This window comes from Delphinapterus leucas, chromosome 16, assembly GCF_059928025.1.
Source record: "Delphinapterus leucas isolate spDelLeu-1000000601 "Yukka" chromosome 16, BTC_Dleu_Yukka2, whole genome shotgun sequence".
Lineage (NCBI taxonomy): Eukaryota > Metazoa > Chordata > Mammalia > Artiodactyla > Monodontidae > Delphinapterus > Delphinapterus leucas.
In genome coordinates this window covers 84,430,001-84,447,500 of record NC_143144.1, presented here as the reverse complement: position 1 = coordinate 84,447,500, position 17,500 = coordinate 84,430,001, and the positions used below count along the sequence as shown (strand labels likewise).

General features: G+C 51.2%; 1 protein-coding gene across 1 annotated transcript in view; it reads left to right on the top strand.

Annotated features, from left to right (window-relative positions):
* Positions 1 to 17,500, top strand: part of EBF3 (EBF transcription factor 3) — a 118,053-nt gene that overhangs the window by 66,194 nt on the left and 34,359 nt on the right. The window contains exons 7-8 of the mRNA XM_089898364.1: positions 11,495 to 11,576; positions 15,388 to 15,532. Of these exons, the coding sequence (XP_089754490.1) occupies positions 11,495 to 11,576; positions 15,388 to 15,532 (227 nt within the window). The remainder of the gene's footprint in view (positions 1 to 11,494; positions 11,577 to 15,387; positions 15,533 to 17,500) is intronic.

The window sequence follows — 17,500 nt, the reverse complement described above, 5'->3', positions numbered from 1 at the left end:
GGATTTTGCTCATTTTCTCTCTGTTTCAGGAGAGTGAAGACAGCACGTGGAATCTGAGCGAGCGCGTCTGAGGGCGTCAGAGGCAGGGCTGGCCCCTGTGCCCTCTGAGCCTTGCAGGCTGCCTTTTCGGCACATGGGGCAAAGCCAGGGGGAGAGAAGTTAAGGAATATGTCTGACTTTTTGCTTCTTTCTTTTAAAAAAGAAATTAATTCAACTAATTCATCCTGTCACTTTCCTTAATTCTTTTGACATCTGCTCAAATTAAGGGTGAGGATATCTAGTCGTGAAAAGGTGAAGGAAAGCTTTGCTGTGTCTTTTTTTTCTTAGAATTTTTTTTTCTACAGCACGTTCTTATTGGTTATCTATTTTATATATATTAGTATATATATTAGTGTATATATTGTCAATCCCAATCTCCCAATTCATCCCACCAGCGAGCTTTGCTGTATCTTTTCTTATCAGATGAGGAAAGGGAAATGTTTGTGAAACTCACCAGGGGTGTGCTTCTGGCGTTTAGCTCCGGGGGCGGGGGGGGGGGGCGCGCTGCGCTGCGGAGGCCGTGGGTGGGTGTGGACAGAGCCCTCTGACCATGAAGTCCTCTGGAAGAGTCAGAGAGTGAGCTGGGATGACCCAGCTCAGAGGAAGGTTGGTCCCAAGTTTGTTTGCATCCCGGCAGCACCGGGGCATCCGCCTGCTCCCCACTGACGCCGCCATGAGAAGCCCTCTAGTGGGGACCGGCGGTACTGCGGGCCTCTCTGACATCAGCACCAATATTGTCCCTCTGGACCCCCAGCTCAGTGTGGAGCCCGCCCCAGTAGGAGGGTAGTGAAGTGGGCGGTCAGAGGGGCGTTCGGGGGCTTCCTTGGGGGTCCCGAGCACAGTGATGGGAACACGCTGGCCTGTCCACGTGCCCGGGCTGGACAGCAGGCAGAGGGGACACACCGTGTCCTTTGCAGAGAGCAGGCAGGGCCTTCCCGAGGATGCTAAGCTGCCTTGTCGGGATGGATGCTGGTTCTGTCAGCTTCTCCTCTTGGAGAGTTGCAGTTGAGCAGAACAAGCAGAGTGGTGCTGCCTGGAGGCCACCTCCACTCCTAGGGCTGCAGGGGGAGGTGGAGGCACTTTTCCTGGCCCATGTTTTCTGCTGTCACTCCCCCAGCCCCACACTGTGTCATCTGCAGGGTCCTGTGTACTCTCTGCTCACACTGGGGTTTTGATCATTCTCTACCTTTTTTTTTTTTTTTTGTAATTGCAGAATCATAAAATATTTTAATTTCAAGGTTAGCAATTTTCTCTTGCATACTTAATTTATAATTAGCTGGTTTATAAACCTGTTCTGTGAATATAATTTTACTGTTGCCAAATGTTCTTCATGAATAATTAAGGGCAAATCCCTATTTATCAAATTATTAATATACCTAATAGCCTTGTTTTCATAAACAATGCATTGGAGTTGGATTTAAAGAAAATCCTTCTCTGAGGGATCTGGTGTTTGGTTTCCACCACGGTGAGGACCCTCTCGGGGTGTCTGCACAGAGGGACACTTGTGCTGTGTTGATGTCACAGCCCCCGGCCTTCTTTCCTCCACAAAAGCCCAGGTATCAGTAGCTGGACAAACACAATGGCCATTCACCAGTGGGACTGGCCTCCTCGGCCTTGTGAACAATGTTGTTATTTGTTCCTAGCAGTTCAGGAGCATTTTTCGGAGGAAATGTAACAGATGAAACCATCCTTTCAGCCTTTTAAGATCTCTTTTGCCATAATCCTACCCCCATTAGCAGGGTACCGCTTTTCAAAGCGAGGAGAGCAACTTTTGCGTGCGAGTTTGGACATAAAAAGCCGTGGTCCCGGTCCTCCCGTGAGGTGACCTGGATCCCGTAGGATTCGGGTCCAGAAGACAGAGGCAGAGCCGCAGAACGTGCTTCACCTGGGAAGGAAATGAGAACTCAGGCGGGGAGTTGGGGCGGTGAGGGTAACGCTCACCGGGCTCACGCGGCCCCGCCTACCTCAGCTCTCTTCAGTTTCATCCAGGACAACAGAGCTGTTTTTTCCCCTTGGACCGGCATCCCGATCACCTGCTCACCAATGGAAGGTTCCCAGCTGACGCCTAGCAATAGTTTGAACAACTGAAACAATAAGCAAGCCCACCATGCTAGTTCAGAACTAGGCACTTAACATCAGACTTGTGGGGTGTATCAGTCAAAGGTCTCCGGCCTCCCTGCCGGGCGTTTTAGGGGCCGAGCATCTCTCGGGAGCGTGGGAGCCGGCAGCCCCGGCCAGGCGAGGGGTGGGGTTGGGGGTGGGGGTGGGGAGGCTTTTTTGTGTTCGCTGATTACCATCCGCTGGGTTTCCAGTCCACAGCCTGGAAGGAGATCAGGGCCGCGCTTCTCTGTTCTTGGGGCTGCCATGTGTGAGCCCCTTGCCATGTGTGTGCGACGCCGTGTGTGTGATTCATTCCAGAGCAGTTTTAGTCCTCATAAAATATTCATTTTGCTTGTGCAGGGCCCTGTAATTGCCGTCTCTCACCCTGAATTATTTATGCCTTGCACAGGCTGACAAGGCTTTGCCATGCGGCCCTAGATGAATCAGAAACACGGGTCTTTGCTGCCAACAGCATTATAGTTTCACAAAATATGGCACCAGCGTCACTCTGGACCGCCTCATCTCTAAATCCAGCTTTTCTTGATTTGACATTTTCTTTGCTCTTCCATTGTCTTAGGCAGGCAGAAAGGTTGCCTCAACTCGAAGCAGCAACCTTTCTCGCTTGCATGATAGCCGCTGTGCTTGAGACGGCTGATGTATCTTTATTGCCCTTACTTTTCTCATGCTCGGTAACAAGACAGTGCTTGGGCCCACTTTAAAGCCATATATTATACATTAGCGATAAAGTGATGCAAATAGTCCTGAATACTCTTCACACAGATAGTGGAGATCAGCCCGGGTCTGACTGCTTGTCACAAAAACAGAAAATAAAAGGTGACTGGGAACTTGGGCCGAGCCGCCCGCTCCCGGCTGTGGGCTGCACGCTGGCCCGGCCTGAGGGTCCCAGGTGGGGCGGGCGAGGCGATGCGGGCTCCCCACTGTCAGCATCGTACTTGCGTCTCTTCAGCATCCAGCCTCCTCCCCAGCCCGGGCTCGCCCCGACATCTCCGCCTTGCAGCCGGGCGCCCGCCGACGGGCATTTCCTTGTGTTTCTGCGGTGCAGCCTGAGAGCGCCTTTCTGGCCAGGGGGGACACGGGTGTGCGCGATCCCTGCACACCAGGACACGGGCACTTAGGACGCACCACGTCCAGATATTTAGGGAAACCACGTATCGTGAATGCGGCGCTGGCAGGATGGAGCGGAACTCCTCCACGAACGTTTCCAAACTGGAAAGCAAAGACGCCCAATCGGCTCTGAGTGTCAGGAGCTCTTGTTTCCAAGCCGAGACAATGACAACCTGCAGCAATTCCAGTGCAAAATTCCCACGTGACGAAGGGCTCCAGGAAAGAGAATCTGTGCAGTAATATTCACACACAGGGCTGTACGGAGGCGTGGGGAGCTGGGCAGGCGGGACCGTGATTTGAACACCTTGGTTCTTCCCTGAGCCACAGGAAGGGCTTAATTTACGGCTCCTGGCTCATCAACAAAGGGAGGGGAAGAGGGAAGGCTCGGTGCTGTTTCAAGTAATGGATGACCCGGACACACATTTCTCTTGTATTTGTTGACACGCAGGAGTAATGAAGTTAAAGCTTTGCACACATGTGCCCCTCATTAAGCTGCATTACCTGCATTAAAACTAATAATTGCCACTCAGAGCTGGGCTCCCATTAATCATTTATAATGTTTTAATAAGTTTTTAATCAGGACCTAAAAGGCTAGAGAGGCCGGCGTAGGCAGGTTCGACACTGGTGTCCTGTGTGCACGCACAGGCCTGATTTAAAATGTGATGTTTTTCTTTTTATTAACAATTCAGCCCACGAAGATGATGGTTCTTAATTAAGCAAGCTGGCATGGACGAGGAAAACGTGTGTCTGAATAGGAAAACACGAACAAGGTCTTTCCCACTTGGAGATCGGGGGTGAAAATAAACCCCAAACAAAAAAACCTCGTGTTTGTTTTGAGGATGCTCTCCGCTGCCGACAGAAATCAGAGTGGCAAGAAGGGTGATCCCCTTATCTTCAGATCCCTCCAAACGCACACCCGTTCGGTGGGAGAGGTTTGAAACCCTAAGTTCGGATAAGCATAGGCACTTAATCTCTGCACACGAAGTCTCTGTAAAAGTCTCCCCTGGAGCTGGCAACAAGTCAGGGGGTGCATCTGATGTGAGACAAGTGATGCTGGCATTTTTCTTAAATAAGGAGCTTCGTGATCAGAGCTGGCAAATAGAGAGCAGTGTCCAGAGGGAGTGAAGAAGCTGTTTTAATGAGCCCGCAGCGAAAGACAAAATACAGACTGATTGACAGGGCGAATGATCTGCTGGGGAAATAATGTCAATGCCGCATCGCCCATTAGAAATAGAGAAATAGGTAAAGGGGGAGAAAAGAAAGATAGGCACTTGAAACAAGAACCCTGGTGTAAATATAGCGCACTTCACATTTCTTTTGTGTTGCGCGGTTGACTTCTTTTAAACAGATAACCTTATCAAAACTATCATGGGCGATCAGGAACAGTTACAGAAAATACTAACTAGAATCCTGACAGCAAGCCAGGGAGGGTAACGGAAAAGCGCAGAGCTTGGGCACGCATTTGCTTCGAGAACGTCTGCCTGGGTTTTACTTATCTGAACACATTAAAGCCACCCAGAAAAGTTTAATGCGAGTCGTACACATTTCTCCAAAAGGAGGGCTCGGCAGGATCTGTCATGGGCGTGGAGATTGAACTGGCCGGCAAAGCTGTTAAATCCCATCAGATCTCCTTGGCATCATTTTAATGAGAATCATTGCACAAGTACAAGATCACGGTATCTGTAAGTGCCTCTTGACAGCCGCTGCTGGAACTGTGATGAGACGAAAAACCATTATAGCAGAAATTTAGCGATAAGGCTCTTTGGAGGGACGGCGGGGCCTGGTGTGGCTGTGGACCTCGAAGGGTTAATTTTCTAAACCTAATAATGTTCGATAGTGAGGTATTTGTCAGGAGATAAAGAAGTGATAGAATCTGGGAAGTGGGTCCCTTGGCGATTGTAGTACAAATATTGTTAATGCGGTGTGGTTACTACAGCGAGGGAAAGTAAAATAGCCCCGGTCCACTAGAGACAGCCTCTGCTACAGTAGAGCAGGAACCTCCAGACAAAGGCCAGTAATTGTTGAACCGCGAGTCAAGCCGTGGATATTTTCAAATCCTCCTCTATCTGCATTTACATGCAGGATATCATGCGTGCCGGGGGACGGCGCCCACGGGGACCAGGAACCCGCAGTGGGGAGTCGGGCAGCCCCAGCCCTCTTGCCCGGGAGGGAGGCCCCTCACAAAGGCCATCTGGGCCCAGCTGTAAAATTCAGTCCCGTCCCCCCTCTGGCCCCTTCCTGATGACGTCATGCAGGCACTACAAGTATATGAGACCCATAACTTGAAATGTACAAGAATTTAATAAGTCTGGTGTTAAGGCAATTTGTCATGGCATATTTGAAGAATAAATCAGACTAATGGAGCAGATTTTCCCTCCCGTATGGCATTACAGGACGTGAGCCCAGTCATAGCTAATGGCAGGAGTGGGAGAAAAAGAGAGGCCTGACATTAAGACCCTCGCAGTTTGGAAATCCGATACGTATTGACCTGTGTACTATCTCAGTGCACAGATCTGATGTCAGCAGGGTGTACTCGTGTATAGGAGCTGCTCATTACAGGTTTTCTGAAGGAAGCACATTGTCTCTGAGCCCCAGAAGCCGATCGGCTAGGATTGCTCAGTAATCAATACCGCAGCGACGGATGGCCCGGCGCATACCACAGCTGCGGCCACTGCTTTCAGGGACTTCCCAGTAATTAGCCGGGACTTGGAGGCAAGCACTCCACCACCGGTCACTTCCTTATCAGTCAGGGAAAAGTCTCTTAAAGGCTGTATCTTTTAATTTGACTCTTTCACTATTTCCCTCCAAGAGGGCAGTAGCGGCCCCAGCGGCCGACACCGCGAGAGGGGCCGCTGCCCTGTGGGGCTTCTCGTCCCTTTGGACGGGGACCTCCTCGCTGTGGTGGCGAACGGAAGCGAGGTGGGCGGCACACGAAGTTACCCGCTTTCAGGGGAACGGTTCAGCGGTGTTCAGCCCAGTCGCAGGGCTGTGCAGCCACCACCGTCTCCTTCCGAACATTTCTGTCACCCCCCCCAAAAGGAGACCCCGTGCCCATCAGGCACTTCCCCAGCCCCGCAGCCCCTGGCAGCCACCAGAGGGTGGCGACTTTCCCAGCTGCGTCTTCTGGCCGCTTCTCTCTACTCACTCTTCCTTGTCAAGGTTATTAGGTATGAAAAGAGCCTCCTGGATTTGCGTCCTGGATGCGGTAACTAAAGACATGGGGGCTCGATCAGGAATGGGGTCCCTGCCCTCCCGGAACCCCGGAAGCTGTCAGCGCCGTGATTTACACACAAATGCTCTGGGAGTTTTGGTGGGTGACATGGAGGCCTATCCAGTGGCATTAGTTTGCTGCTTGTTAAGAGCTCAGCCTTGAGGTGGAAAATCGGGACCTCCAGCCCTGCCCCAGATACCAATACTTTTCGACCCTGGACTCAGGTTTCCCACGTCACTTGTGATCGAGGGCCAGGAGAAGAGGCCGTGGCCGCTCCGACTGAGGCTTGGCTCACGTGCGGGAGGGGCTGCTGGAAGCCGGAGCTCTGTCCCGGGTGTGCCCGTCACCCGTGCTCAGGGGGCCGACCTGGGTATCCCGGCTTGCAGCCTCATGGCCCTGAAGCTTGCGGTCACTCCTGCTTCCAAGCACCCGCAAGACCAGGCCCCGAGACAGTCTAAAACTCGACAGTTAAAGAAGTTTTCTTAAATCTCTGCATATAGCGTTTCCTGAGATGCTGCGTGCGAATAGGTAGCTTCAGACATGTGATAGCCGCATGCAAAGAACAGCCGTTGAGACAGCTCCAAGTTTCCTTTTTCTCCTCAATCACCAGGGTGCGCACGCCAAGCCCACTGCATTTCTAAGGAGACAATCCATTTCTCCTTTGACCAGAGGGAAAGAAGTCATTATTACGGGATTAGTGGCTTCGGCTAGGTGAGGGGCTAGGTGAGGAACGGCAGTGGCAGGGAACGCGGCGAGGATGAGTGGTATTAATTACCTAACGCTTGCTGGCAAGATAATTTTATCAGTGATTTGGCCATTGGTAAGTTGCAGCTTTGGGTAAGAGTGGGCAAGTTCTTAGCTACTGGAAACAGGAGGGAAGGGCCCGGTGTCAGATGAGATGCATCTCATCAGCTTTTCTCTGACAAACCAAATTCATTCCTTATGTAATTGATAACGGCCTTGGCCAATTACTTCACACATTACAATACACAGAGGCCCCCTTTACAGGTTTTGCAGGGCTGTAATTAGCGATGCTAATACCCCCTTTATTGGCCCTAATATTGCTCAACACCTTTTGCCATCCTGGAACCCACTAGAGCCCCATGGCCTGTCAGGACCGCTGATTATTGAGAAGGATAGCTTTAATCAAACATAATTGCAGTTAATTTTTCTCTCCTGCTCTCTGTTGCCAGCGTCTAATGCCACGGACTCCTTGATATTCCATTAAATTACAATTAAACAGCCTCCTTTGTTTCTGATTGTCCTGAACAACGCCACAAAGTTCTGTAGCCGCTTAAAGGAGAGTGTTTGGTCCTAATTGCCTGCTGGCCCACAAAGGGCCAATTTACACAATACCCATGTAGAATTTAAACAGTTCATAATGTAATGGATATTACACAGGAGCCTAACACTACAATTAAAATGATTTTCATCAGATAGAGAAGCCCTGGTTAATCAGCTTCATAAAAGTAAATATAAATGAACTAATTCATAGCTTAAACACACAGAAGGGGAGCAGACTTTGAAATCAGTTGCTGAGGTGAGGGCTTGCCCCTTATTGCGTGATAAGCCCCCAGAGTGGGCTCCAGCTAACACGGTCAGTCCTGCTGTTCGAGCCCCGCTGAAGGTGCCCGTGTCCTGCCGCTGAGCACTTCGGGGGGGGGGGGGGCGCTGGCATTATTGGGGAGGATGCCGGCACAAATGCCACCGAGACCAAACTGAACTTTCTGCTGAGCATAACTGTCCCTGCAGAAGGGAGGGCGGCCTTGGAGTCTCCAGCTCAGGCTCAAGCTCTCAGTGTCTGGACCCAGCAGCTCTCCCATCCCTGCCTCCCAGATAGAGGGCCCCTGGGCCCATCTCCACAGGATGCCCCGGAGTCGGGAGAGGCAGCCTGTCGTTACCAGCTCTCCTAAGAGCGAAGGAGATCACCCACGTGGCTTCTCCGCTAATCCCCGCGCGCCCTGAAAGAGGAAACCTGACTTCCAAAGTAATGAGATCACACCTTTCCCCCTTCTAATCGCTGCTGAGAACTTTCCAGGATTTTGTGCGCTGTTTCCGAGCGGAACGTTACTGGGGAGTTTCGACTGATGTGTAGCAGTTTGCCCTGAGCTGCTGCTTCCCCTCCTGCCTGGGAGAAACAAGTAAATAAAGCCCATATTTCAAGCTTGATTTACTCTGGTACCTACTGTGAAAGATGATGACTCTTTAGGGAAATAAAGACAGGGTCAGGGAATTAGTGTACATAATGGTCATTTTGATGATGGGCCAACAGATGCAGCCGGGAGCACACTGTACACAATTAAGCATAATGTACTAATGACAGGTTAGAATTTTTATCGCCTCTTTGCCATCGAGCAGCAAATCCATGGTTAGCAGTAATAAAGAGTTTATTGGTGTTGAAGCCAAAGATTTTCTGACATAGGAAAGATTTTTCCTTTCATAACAAGAGTATTAAATTCTCTGTGTACCAGACTCTAGAAGTGAGATATGTAAAGTGCCTGTCAGATATTTCTTAGAAAAAAAGCCAATTAAAGGGTAATTGAGTAAAGGATGAGAACTACCATTTGACTTCACGCGTCTGCGTTCCTTTCTCATGCTACCCGAACGCCCCAACGCCAGCGAGCCCTCGCTAGCAGAGGCACACGCTCGCCCCGGATGTGACGGTGCGCGGGGTCGGGAGCCACGCGCTGGCTGGACCGTGCCGCCCACCTCGAGGAGGCCTGATTGAATCCTCGAGGAACCGAAATGAGGGTGAAAGCTAAGCGCAAGGCTCCTCTCCCTCCATAAGGGCCCGACCTGCGTCCGTTCCCGCGCACGTTGGGCCTTATTTCGTTTGTGTAATTGGGGCCCGAGTGCCCGGGAGGGATCCTGCTCTGTAGGGCCGTACGCTCCAGACCTGCAGGTCTTTCTAAGTCCTCTCGCTGCGTTTTGAGAAACTTTGAAAAGAACCCTACCATTGCCTACACACCCAAAACGTGTAAGTGTGTGTGTGCGTGCACACACACCCAGCTGCTCCGGAGTTGACCCCAAGATGCTCGGGGTGGTGAGGGGCCCAGCGCCCAACTCTGCCCATTTCCGCAGCTGGCGGTAGTGGAGGCCCACGGGGGCCCGGCCGCTCACGCCTACAGTGACCATGCACGGCGAGGGCCGTTCAGGCTCAGTGCCCGCTCTGCTCTCCAGGAGGTGAAAGGGTGAGAGCTGGCTAAAAAGACATCACGGAATTTAAAGAAACCTCCTCTGGAGGGGGCAGAAATCAGAGCGCACAAAAGCTCCTCCAGTCGGCTCCGTGCAGATGAGCGGCTCCGGCCGGCGCCTGCCTGGAGGTTAGCTGGGTGGTAATGTGAGGCGTAATTGCGCCATGTGGCTGCCCCCAAAGTGAGAACCTAATTGCCTGACAGGACGATAACTTTGTGACGCCCTCACCTTGTTAGGCCCTCATGTGGTTGGGCGCAGGGTGGCCGCAGGTGCGCTTAATTTACCTCGCTGCGGAGTGCGTGGAGCTTAATTGCACCCTGGTTGTTAGAAATTGGTGGGCGGACGGCCGGGCAGCTTCCTGTATGCTGATGGCAGATGGTGTTCAGAGGCGCGGCGAGCAAAGTGTATAGGTGAGGCGAGTTAATAAAAGATGTAAATTCTGGCCTAAAATAGTGAGGCCGTGAGGGATGTAAGGAAATTTAATTAAGTGGCCACTATTCTTTTTCCCATCAGTCGGATTTTCCTCCGCCCTGGTGGAAAGTCGTCCAGGGTATGTTGGGAATGCAGCTGGAGACGTGAATCTCAGCCTCCCAAATCTTTTTATTTTCTGATATGATAATCAGCCACAAGGAACCTTGACTGTCCGCTTGAAGTCAAGGAAGTCGTGTGAAACTTCATAAAAAATTAGTCAGCAACCAGTAGGACAGAGGATACTTGGAAAGAAGATAGAGGAGACGTTTGTTGATAGCCTCGTGGACAGGGTGTCAGCCCAGAGGCCCCAGCTTTTTTGGGCTCAGGACGTGGGCGGCCTTCTCCAGACGAGCCGAGCTGGTGCAGGGCCGAGACCCCCTGTTCTCCCGTGGCTGGCGGTGCAGCCAGGCCTCCCGGGGTCCATGCGTTCCTGTTGTGAGCCAGAGCTTCCATGTTTGTCACAGAGCACGCGGGAATGGGGAGGACAAGGTGATGATGTTTCTGTCACAGCATCTCAACACTCTGTCAGGACCCCTGAAACGTCATGCTTCAGAACAAGGCCAGGCCTTGGCGGGAAGCAGAAACAGCTCTGCGACTAGCCTCCCCTCCAACCAGGGCAGCGCCTGGTCCCCTCCCCCTAAGCGATAGTTTCCTTGCCTCATGGGGGGTGGGTGGCGGGGGCGCCTTGATCGGTCCCTTAAAACCAACGACTTCATAGCAGTCGTTGCTGCCCTTGAAACAGCACCCCAGATCTTCTCTTAAGAGTCATACCTATTGTAACTTGAAAAGCCCATCTTTAAAAGCGTGTTTACCTAGGCAGTGATGGCCCCTGGGCTTGAGTTGCCAGGTAGAATTCAGCACGTCCAGTTAAATTTGAATTTCGGAGAAACAATTTTTTTTTTTAGGATAGGTATGCTTTAGGACAGGCCTAGCCTAAAAAATTATTCGTTGTTTATCTGAAATTCAAATTTAACTAGGCATCCTGTGTTTTTATTTGCTGAAGCTGGCAGCCCTCTCTGGGGTGGACAGGTCCCCAGTGATTAATGGTCGTGCAAAGATCCAGGTGAGAAATGGCCAATTTAAGTCACGGCTGTTATTATAAAGCTTGGAAACCCCCAGTGTCAAGGCAAATGTAAGTCACTGCTTCCTTGTGTGGAGATCTTCCACAGTGGCCAGTGGACCCAGAGGTGCCTGCCTGGCCTCTCCGAGTTCTCTCTCTCTCCCTATCGCCCCCTACAGGGCAGCCAGCAGGTGGTATGGGGGTCGGCTCCCCATGCGAGAGTGTCTTTCAAAAAAAGTCTGTGTCTTTTGTCTGATAACCCTAACAAATATCCATTTTTTGTATTTTTGTAGATTCTTTCTAAAGTTTTTCCTCAAGTGCAATCAGAACTGTTTGAAGAATGCAGGCAACCCTCGGGACATGCGAAGATTCCAGGTACACGATTCCGGACCGTGGTCCAGACTTAACGCTGTGAAAGTTGAATTCCCTGAAGTTGCAATTGTTCGGAAACCAACCTTTAGTTCTCAGGGGCTTTGGGTGCAAATGAGCCAGGATGGGTTCATTTGAAAGAACGTTTAAATCGAATGCTTTAGAAATGGTCTGGCACCTCAGTCCGCCAGAGTCATGGAGCCCATTCGTGGCCCGTGACCAAGTGGAGCGGGCTCTGGAAACGTGACCTGTGCTTTTGCTCTGATGACAGGGTGTGCCTCTGCCTCCTGGGGCAGTGCACACCGCCCTGGCCCTCTGTGTCGGGCTGAGGGGTACCCCGAAATCAGAGTGATAGGGGCTGTGGGTTAAGGTGGAGTCTGTCTTAACATTCAATCATGGTGAGTCCGGTGGGTGTGTTTCAAAATGACTGTTTTAGGATTTTTGCAAGTAGAGTCCTCATAAGGTTAGCATCTCATTTAGTCTGTTTCCTCAGTTGCACCTTGCTCTTCATGCTTGTTCGCTTGGTTAGACTTTGGAGCCCACGCTGAAGCTCTTCCTTAGGGATGGATTGATCTGTGGTAGGGGAGGACCGCTAGGTAATATATGGGGTGTACTCAGGACTGAGGGGGCTGCACCTGTTCCATGCAGGCCTCTACCAATTCCAGAATGTTTCCCCAGCTCAGCTTCCCTCCCCTGAGGCTGGGCTGTTCTCACCTCCTTAATTCCACACCTCGGAGCTAGACCGTGTTCCTGAACCCAGGCTAACGTTAGTCCTCTGGTTAGTTATCCTCAGATCAGAGGATTTCCTCTTGAGGAGAGGCGTGGAGAGCCAGTTGGGCTCAGGGATAAATTCTGATGCAGTCATGGTTTTCTTGCCTTTTTTTGTGAATGACTAGGAGGTGACTTCGGGGTGAAGCGTGCTCACCAAACATGACGGATTGTTTTGCTGATTTTAATTGTAAAAATATCTGGGCTGGGATCCAAACCCAGGTGGCTCCTGGTCCGTACCCACCAGAGAAGAATTTGGGAGCTCACTGCTAGGTTGGATGTTACCAAATACTTCTTCTATGGGATTTAGACTAGTTTACCATCAAATCACTCGAGACTTTTTCTTAGAAATGTAAGTTATGCTTCCGTCTTCAGGCGAAATGTGACATCTGTCTTGACATCCAACCAGCCGGTCAGAGCGGTGGAGCCGGTGGACCCGCCGACAGTCATGCCCTGACCCTGGGGGTGGTGTCTCCTGCAGACGGTGGGGCGGACTTCCGCTTCTCTTGTGTGAAGCTTCACGTTGATCCATCGAGCAGAGTGGAGGTCACACACTGGCTCGCCAGTGGCTGAGGCAGCGTCAGTCGCAGGTGGAGCCCGCAGTTACTAGAAGGACTTCCTCCCTCTCTTTAGCTAATCTCTCTGCCTCTCAGGAGGTTTAACTGGACTTAACACTAGATCAGGGCTTACACGACGTTTCCAGCGGGCACCACGATCTCAGCACCTTTCTGTAGGTGCACCGCAGGGCTGGCCCGGCCGAGAAACAAACACAGCTTGTCTGCTTTCTCTGCTCAACTATGCTTTTCCCTTGGTGACTGACCTATATAGAGACGACAGAGCAAAGACAGTGTCCCTTTTTTTTTTTTCGGTACGCGGGCCTCTCACTGTTGCGGTCTCTCCCGTTGTGGAGCACAGGCTCCGGACGCGCAGGCTCAGTGGCCATGGCTCACGGGCCCAGCTGCTCCGCGGCATGTGGGATCTTCCCGGACCGGGGCACGAACCCGTGTCCCCTGTATCGGCAGGCGGACTCTCAACGACTGCGCCACCAGGGAAGCCTGACAGTGTCCCTTTTTATTTTTATTTTTACCCTTTCTTGTTTCTTTAACTTTTCACGGTCTAGGAATGTAAAGAGAATCAAGTCTGCGGCTCGGGGTTAGTCCTGTGTCTTTGCACCCCATTCGGGGGAAGTGTCGGTAGAGGTCCCCCTGCACCCAGGGCGGGGCCTGGTGGACAGGCTGCCAGGAGGGTGCCTTTGTGACCCCGGCAGCCCTGCGTCCCCTGCGTAGAGGCTGCCAGGCGAGTAGTGGCCCCAGAGTGGGGTCAGAGCCACCCCTGCAAGGGCAACGGAGGTAGTTGAGAGAGATGATGCTGAGACGTCTGAGCCTGGACCCGGGGATGCTGGTGGTGGCACTGACATTATTTTGAGGCACAGAGGGGCCTGATGTTGTGGAGACTTTAACGATCTTGGCAATGCCCACAGCCAGAGGGAGTCATCTGGGAAGGTGTCCCCTTCCTTGGCGGGGCTGTGGGTGCAGTGGGTACTGGTCCTGCTTCACAGGCTTCTTGTGGGGCCTGAGATTTTTAGAAAAAATCAATTACTCCCAGATGTATTTACATATAAGTGTGCAGCTTTGCTTTTTAAAAAATCGTATTTATTTACAATCACTTTTATGTATCATTTTTTTCTTAACTAGTAGACTTTCTTTTTTAGAGCAGTTTTATTTAGGTTTACAGAAAAATTTCACAGAAAGTGAAGAATTCCCATGAGCCCCTGGCCTCCCCTCCCCCCGACTCTCCTCTGTTATTAGCATCTTGCATCGGTCTGGCTCGTCATTAACGGAGGTCCACTGTAGCTGTGGCTTTGAACTCACCATACGTGGCATGCCTTGACGTGTGCCCACCCTCCTGCTCAGCTTTTCTCCGTGGGGCCGTGGTTCTCTAGGTGGTGCCTCCCCTCTCCACTGCCCAAACGTGGCAAAGAACCAGGCTCTCTCCACCCCAAATCCAGGCTCCGGCCCCCAGGTCCTGATGTAAGACCCAGACTGAACCTGCGCTCACATCTGTGCTACCCCAGCTATTCTGGAAATGATGCAGTATACAGACCCGCCTCTGTCCAAGGAAACTCTCAAGGCCGGTGTAATTTCCTATTTCCTGGGTCCGTTAGGTAGGGGGCGCCATTTCCGGGGTGCTTGTTCCAAGATCCCCTGGGAGGACGTCTGGGGTCCTCAAGGCCGTCCCTGCCAGTGTGACTTCCTTTTTTACTTCTGCGAAGCACTGAGCATGTGGGGGAGCCCAGCCCCCATCTCTTCCCTGGCCACCCCCACCCCGAACCTCAGGGCTGCGCCTGTCCCTCCAACAGGATCACACTCCCTTGGTAGAGCAGGTGCTAGCCATCCTCGCCATCCTTCACCATGAACTTGAGAGAGGGTACTTTCCCTGCACTGAAACCATTTTATTCCTATTCAGCCCAGCCTTTTCAGATGCAAAAGCGTTCATTACCAGATGTTGGATGTAATTGTGACATTGACCCAGGGATCGTTTGATGCTAGGATGTGGGTAGCAGAAGCAGCTTCTGACTTATGAAGCCTTTTTTTGGGAGGGGGGCAACTCTGAATCCTCACAACTCTTCCAGGAAGGACAGTCTCCAGTGAACTCATTTTAATTAGATAAACGATCTCATCAATATGTGAACAGATCAATCAAAATAGCTTTAAAGTGAGTGGCTGGAGGGGTGTCTCTGAAGCTAACGGTGAGAAGAATATTTCTGTGGATTGAATTCACTTGTTAGCATAACAGGAGATTAAACTGTAATTGGCGCAGCGGGTCTGGAAGAGAAGCAATCGTGAGTCACAGCAAAACTGCCCACACACCCCCATTAGCCAAAAACGCTGTGCGCGCACGTGGCCTCGAGGGGGATCCGGGAGCAGGAGTGGGTGCCCGGCTCGAGACCTTGGGGGCTGGCTTGCCGGGCACCCCTGAAGGGGCCTGACACCTGGCAGGGCCCCGCCTCCACCTCCGACTCCGGTTTCACCTGCGCTTGTCTCTGCAGGTTGTCGTGTCGACCACGGTCAACGTGGACGGCCACGTGCTGGCCGTGTCTGACAACATGTTTGTGCACAACAACTCCAAACACGGGCGGCGGGCCCGCCGCCTGGACCCGTCAGAAGGTACGGCCCCTTCTTATCTGGAAAATGGTAGGCACATGCTACATGCCTTTTTTTTAATTTGCGATGCTTCCTTTTTTTTTGTGCCATCCTTTCTGTTGATTCACGCCCAGTTGCTCCCGCCAGGCCCCCTTGCTGGTCAGACCCCCATCCCTGGGACAGAGCGCCCCGCCCCGGCGTCCCTCTCCCCTCCCTCACTGCCGGTCTCAGCTTTCCCACCCACCTCACCTGCCACGGCCCTCACTTTATTGGTTTCTGTATGTCTAAGCTTTCTTTTGCTGAGCGCTTTTCCTGCAGTTTTAATGTATTTGGTTTTATTTTGGCTTGTCTAGCCCCCATCCGGCTCATCCCCAGATGCTTTGGGCACCCTTTGGTGGGCGCTCACATCCTGGTCCCGTGAGCCTGAGCTCATGGACTTCAAGGACCTCCTGGCCCTCCATGGAGAGCGGACCTGTGTGTGTGTTTTGTGTGTGTGTGTGTGTGTGTGTGCACGCGCATGGGTATTCACACGTGGGGGATGGGTGGAGGGGGTGAGGAAAAAAACGGCATAAAATGTTGCTAACCAAATGCTTTCAAGTGATGGACTGCTTGTTAAAAGAGAAGAATTTCAATAAGGGTGACAGGCAGGCAGGCGTGTAAGTCAAACTTCAGCAACACACAGACCCTGGGCCTTCGCAAGTCGCCCTGTCACCAGCTCCGTGCGGACGTGCGGGTCCTGCCACGTGTCACCTCCCCTCCAACATGAGGTCCTTTCCTCTCTAAGACATTTCACGAAAACCATGAGATTCTGACCAATATGAATTGTTGGGAAAGTAATGTGAGGTTTTTTTGTTTTTAAGTGAATTGCAAACAAAACAACATGATTAAATTCTTTAGAGCAAAAGAACCCATAAAACTAAGCAGTTAGAAGACACATTCTCTAGACTGAGGTCTTGGATTTAGGAGCCGCCCGTGAGGCAGACAGACATGTACACAGGAAAATGAATGAAGCCCGTGCAGGTCATCAGAATGAAATACGATTCAGACATAAAAACTGGAAGACAATTTGTGAATCTGCTGCGGTCCACAAAAGTAAACGAATTTGTTTTTCTTCATTAATGACTAAGGTGTAAGAGAACAAAAATATAATAATTAAAGTTCGCCCTGGGTGCCAGGGTCATTAGAATCTGTGACGTACTGTTTATCTCCTTCCAATGCACTGAAGGTAGGTGTGTGTTTTGCTTAGTAACCATCACTAATGAGGTTCACAATTAAGAAGGCTGGATCCCCGTCCTCGGCGCCCCGCTTCCCCAGAGAGCCAGCGCTGGCAACGTGATAGGTTCACGAGGCCCCTGCAGCCCTCTGGTGTTAGGTTGTAGCGTGGGTCCAAAATCAGCCTCCTCTAATGAGCTATTATGATCTGAGCAAAGTACAAGTATTTATTTTTGTAAGTAGCATGAAAGAGCATTTGACCGTAAGCAGAAAATATAGCATTTAGAAAAATAAAGGCCACTCGTGGGTAGCTTGGAGATAAAACCCAACTAATCAAAAGCTATTTGCAGACGCAGTCTCGCTCGAGATTATTTTAGGTTTGTTTTTCAATTTTTTTAATCAACGTTTAAACCAAGTCACTTTCTTGCAAGAGATTGAAATATCTCACCCAGTCCCCCCAAATGACTCATAATTAAAAGAGGCACATAGGTGACTGAGAGCTAGCACGTATAGGTCTTTGAGAAGGAGGCATTAGTCATCAGTGGGAAGGTTTCTGTTTGTTGCTCTGTAATTAATGCCCAGTTCTCAAGAGCCCTACAGAATATGACGGGGTGCTCTCTGGGATGAAGAGAGATGCTTCCTCCGCTTACCGAGAGGGCTGACGCTTAGGAAGTTCATTTTAGGGTCTGGATGTATCATCCCCAAAGCCCCTTTTCTTCCTTCTGCCTGGTTAGTTCACGTCTTAGGGGTGGATGTTGGCTTTGCTTCGGTCCCACATTCTTTAAGGAGAAAGTGCCCCCGTAAACC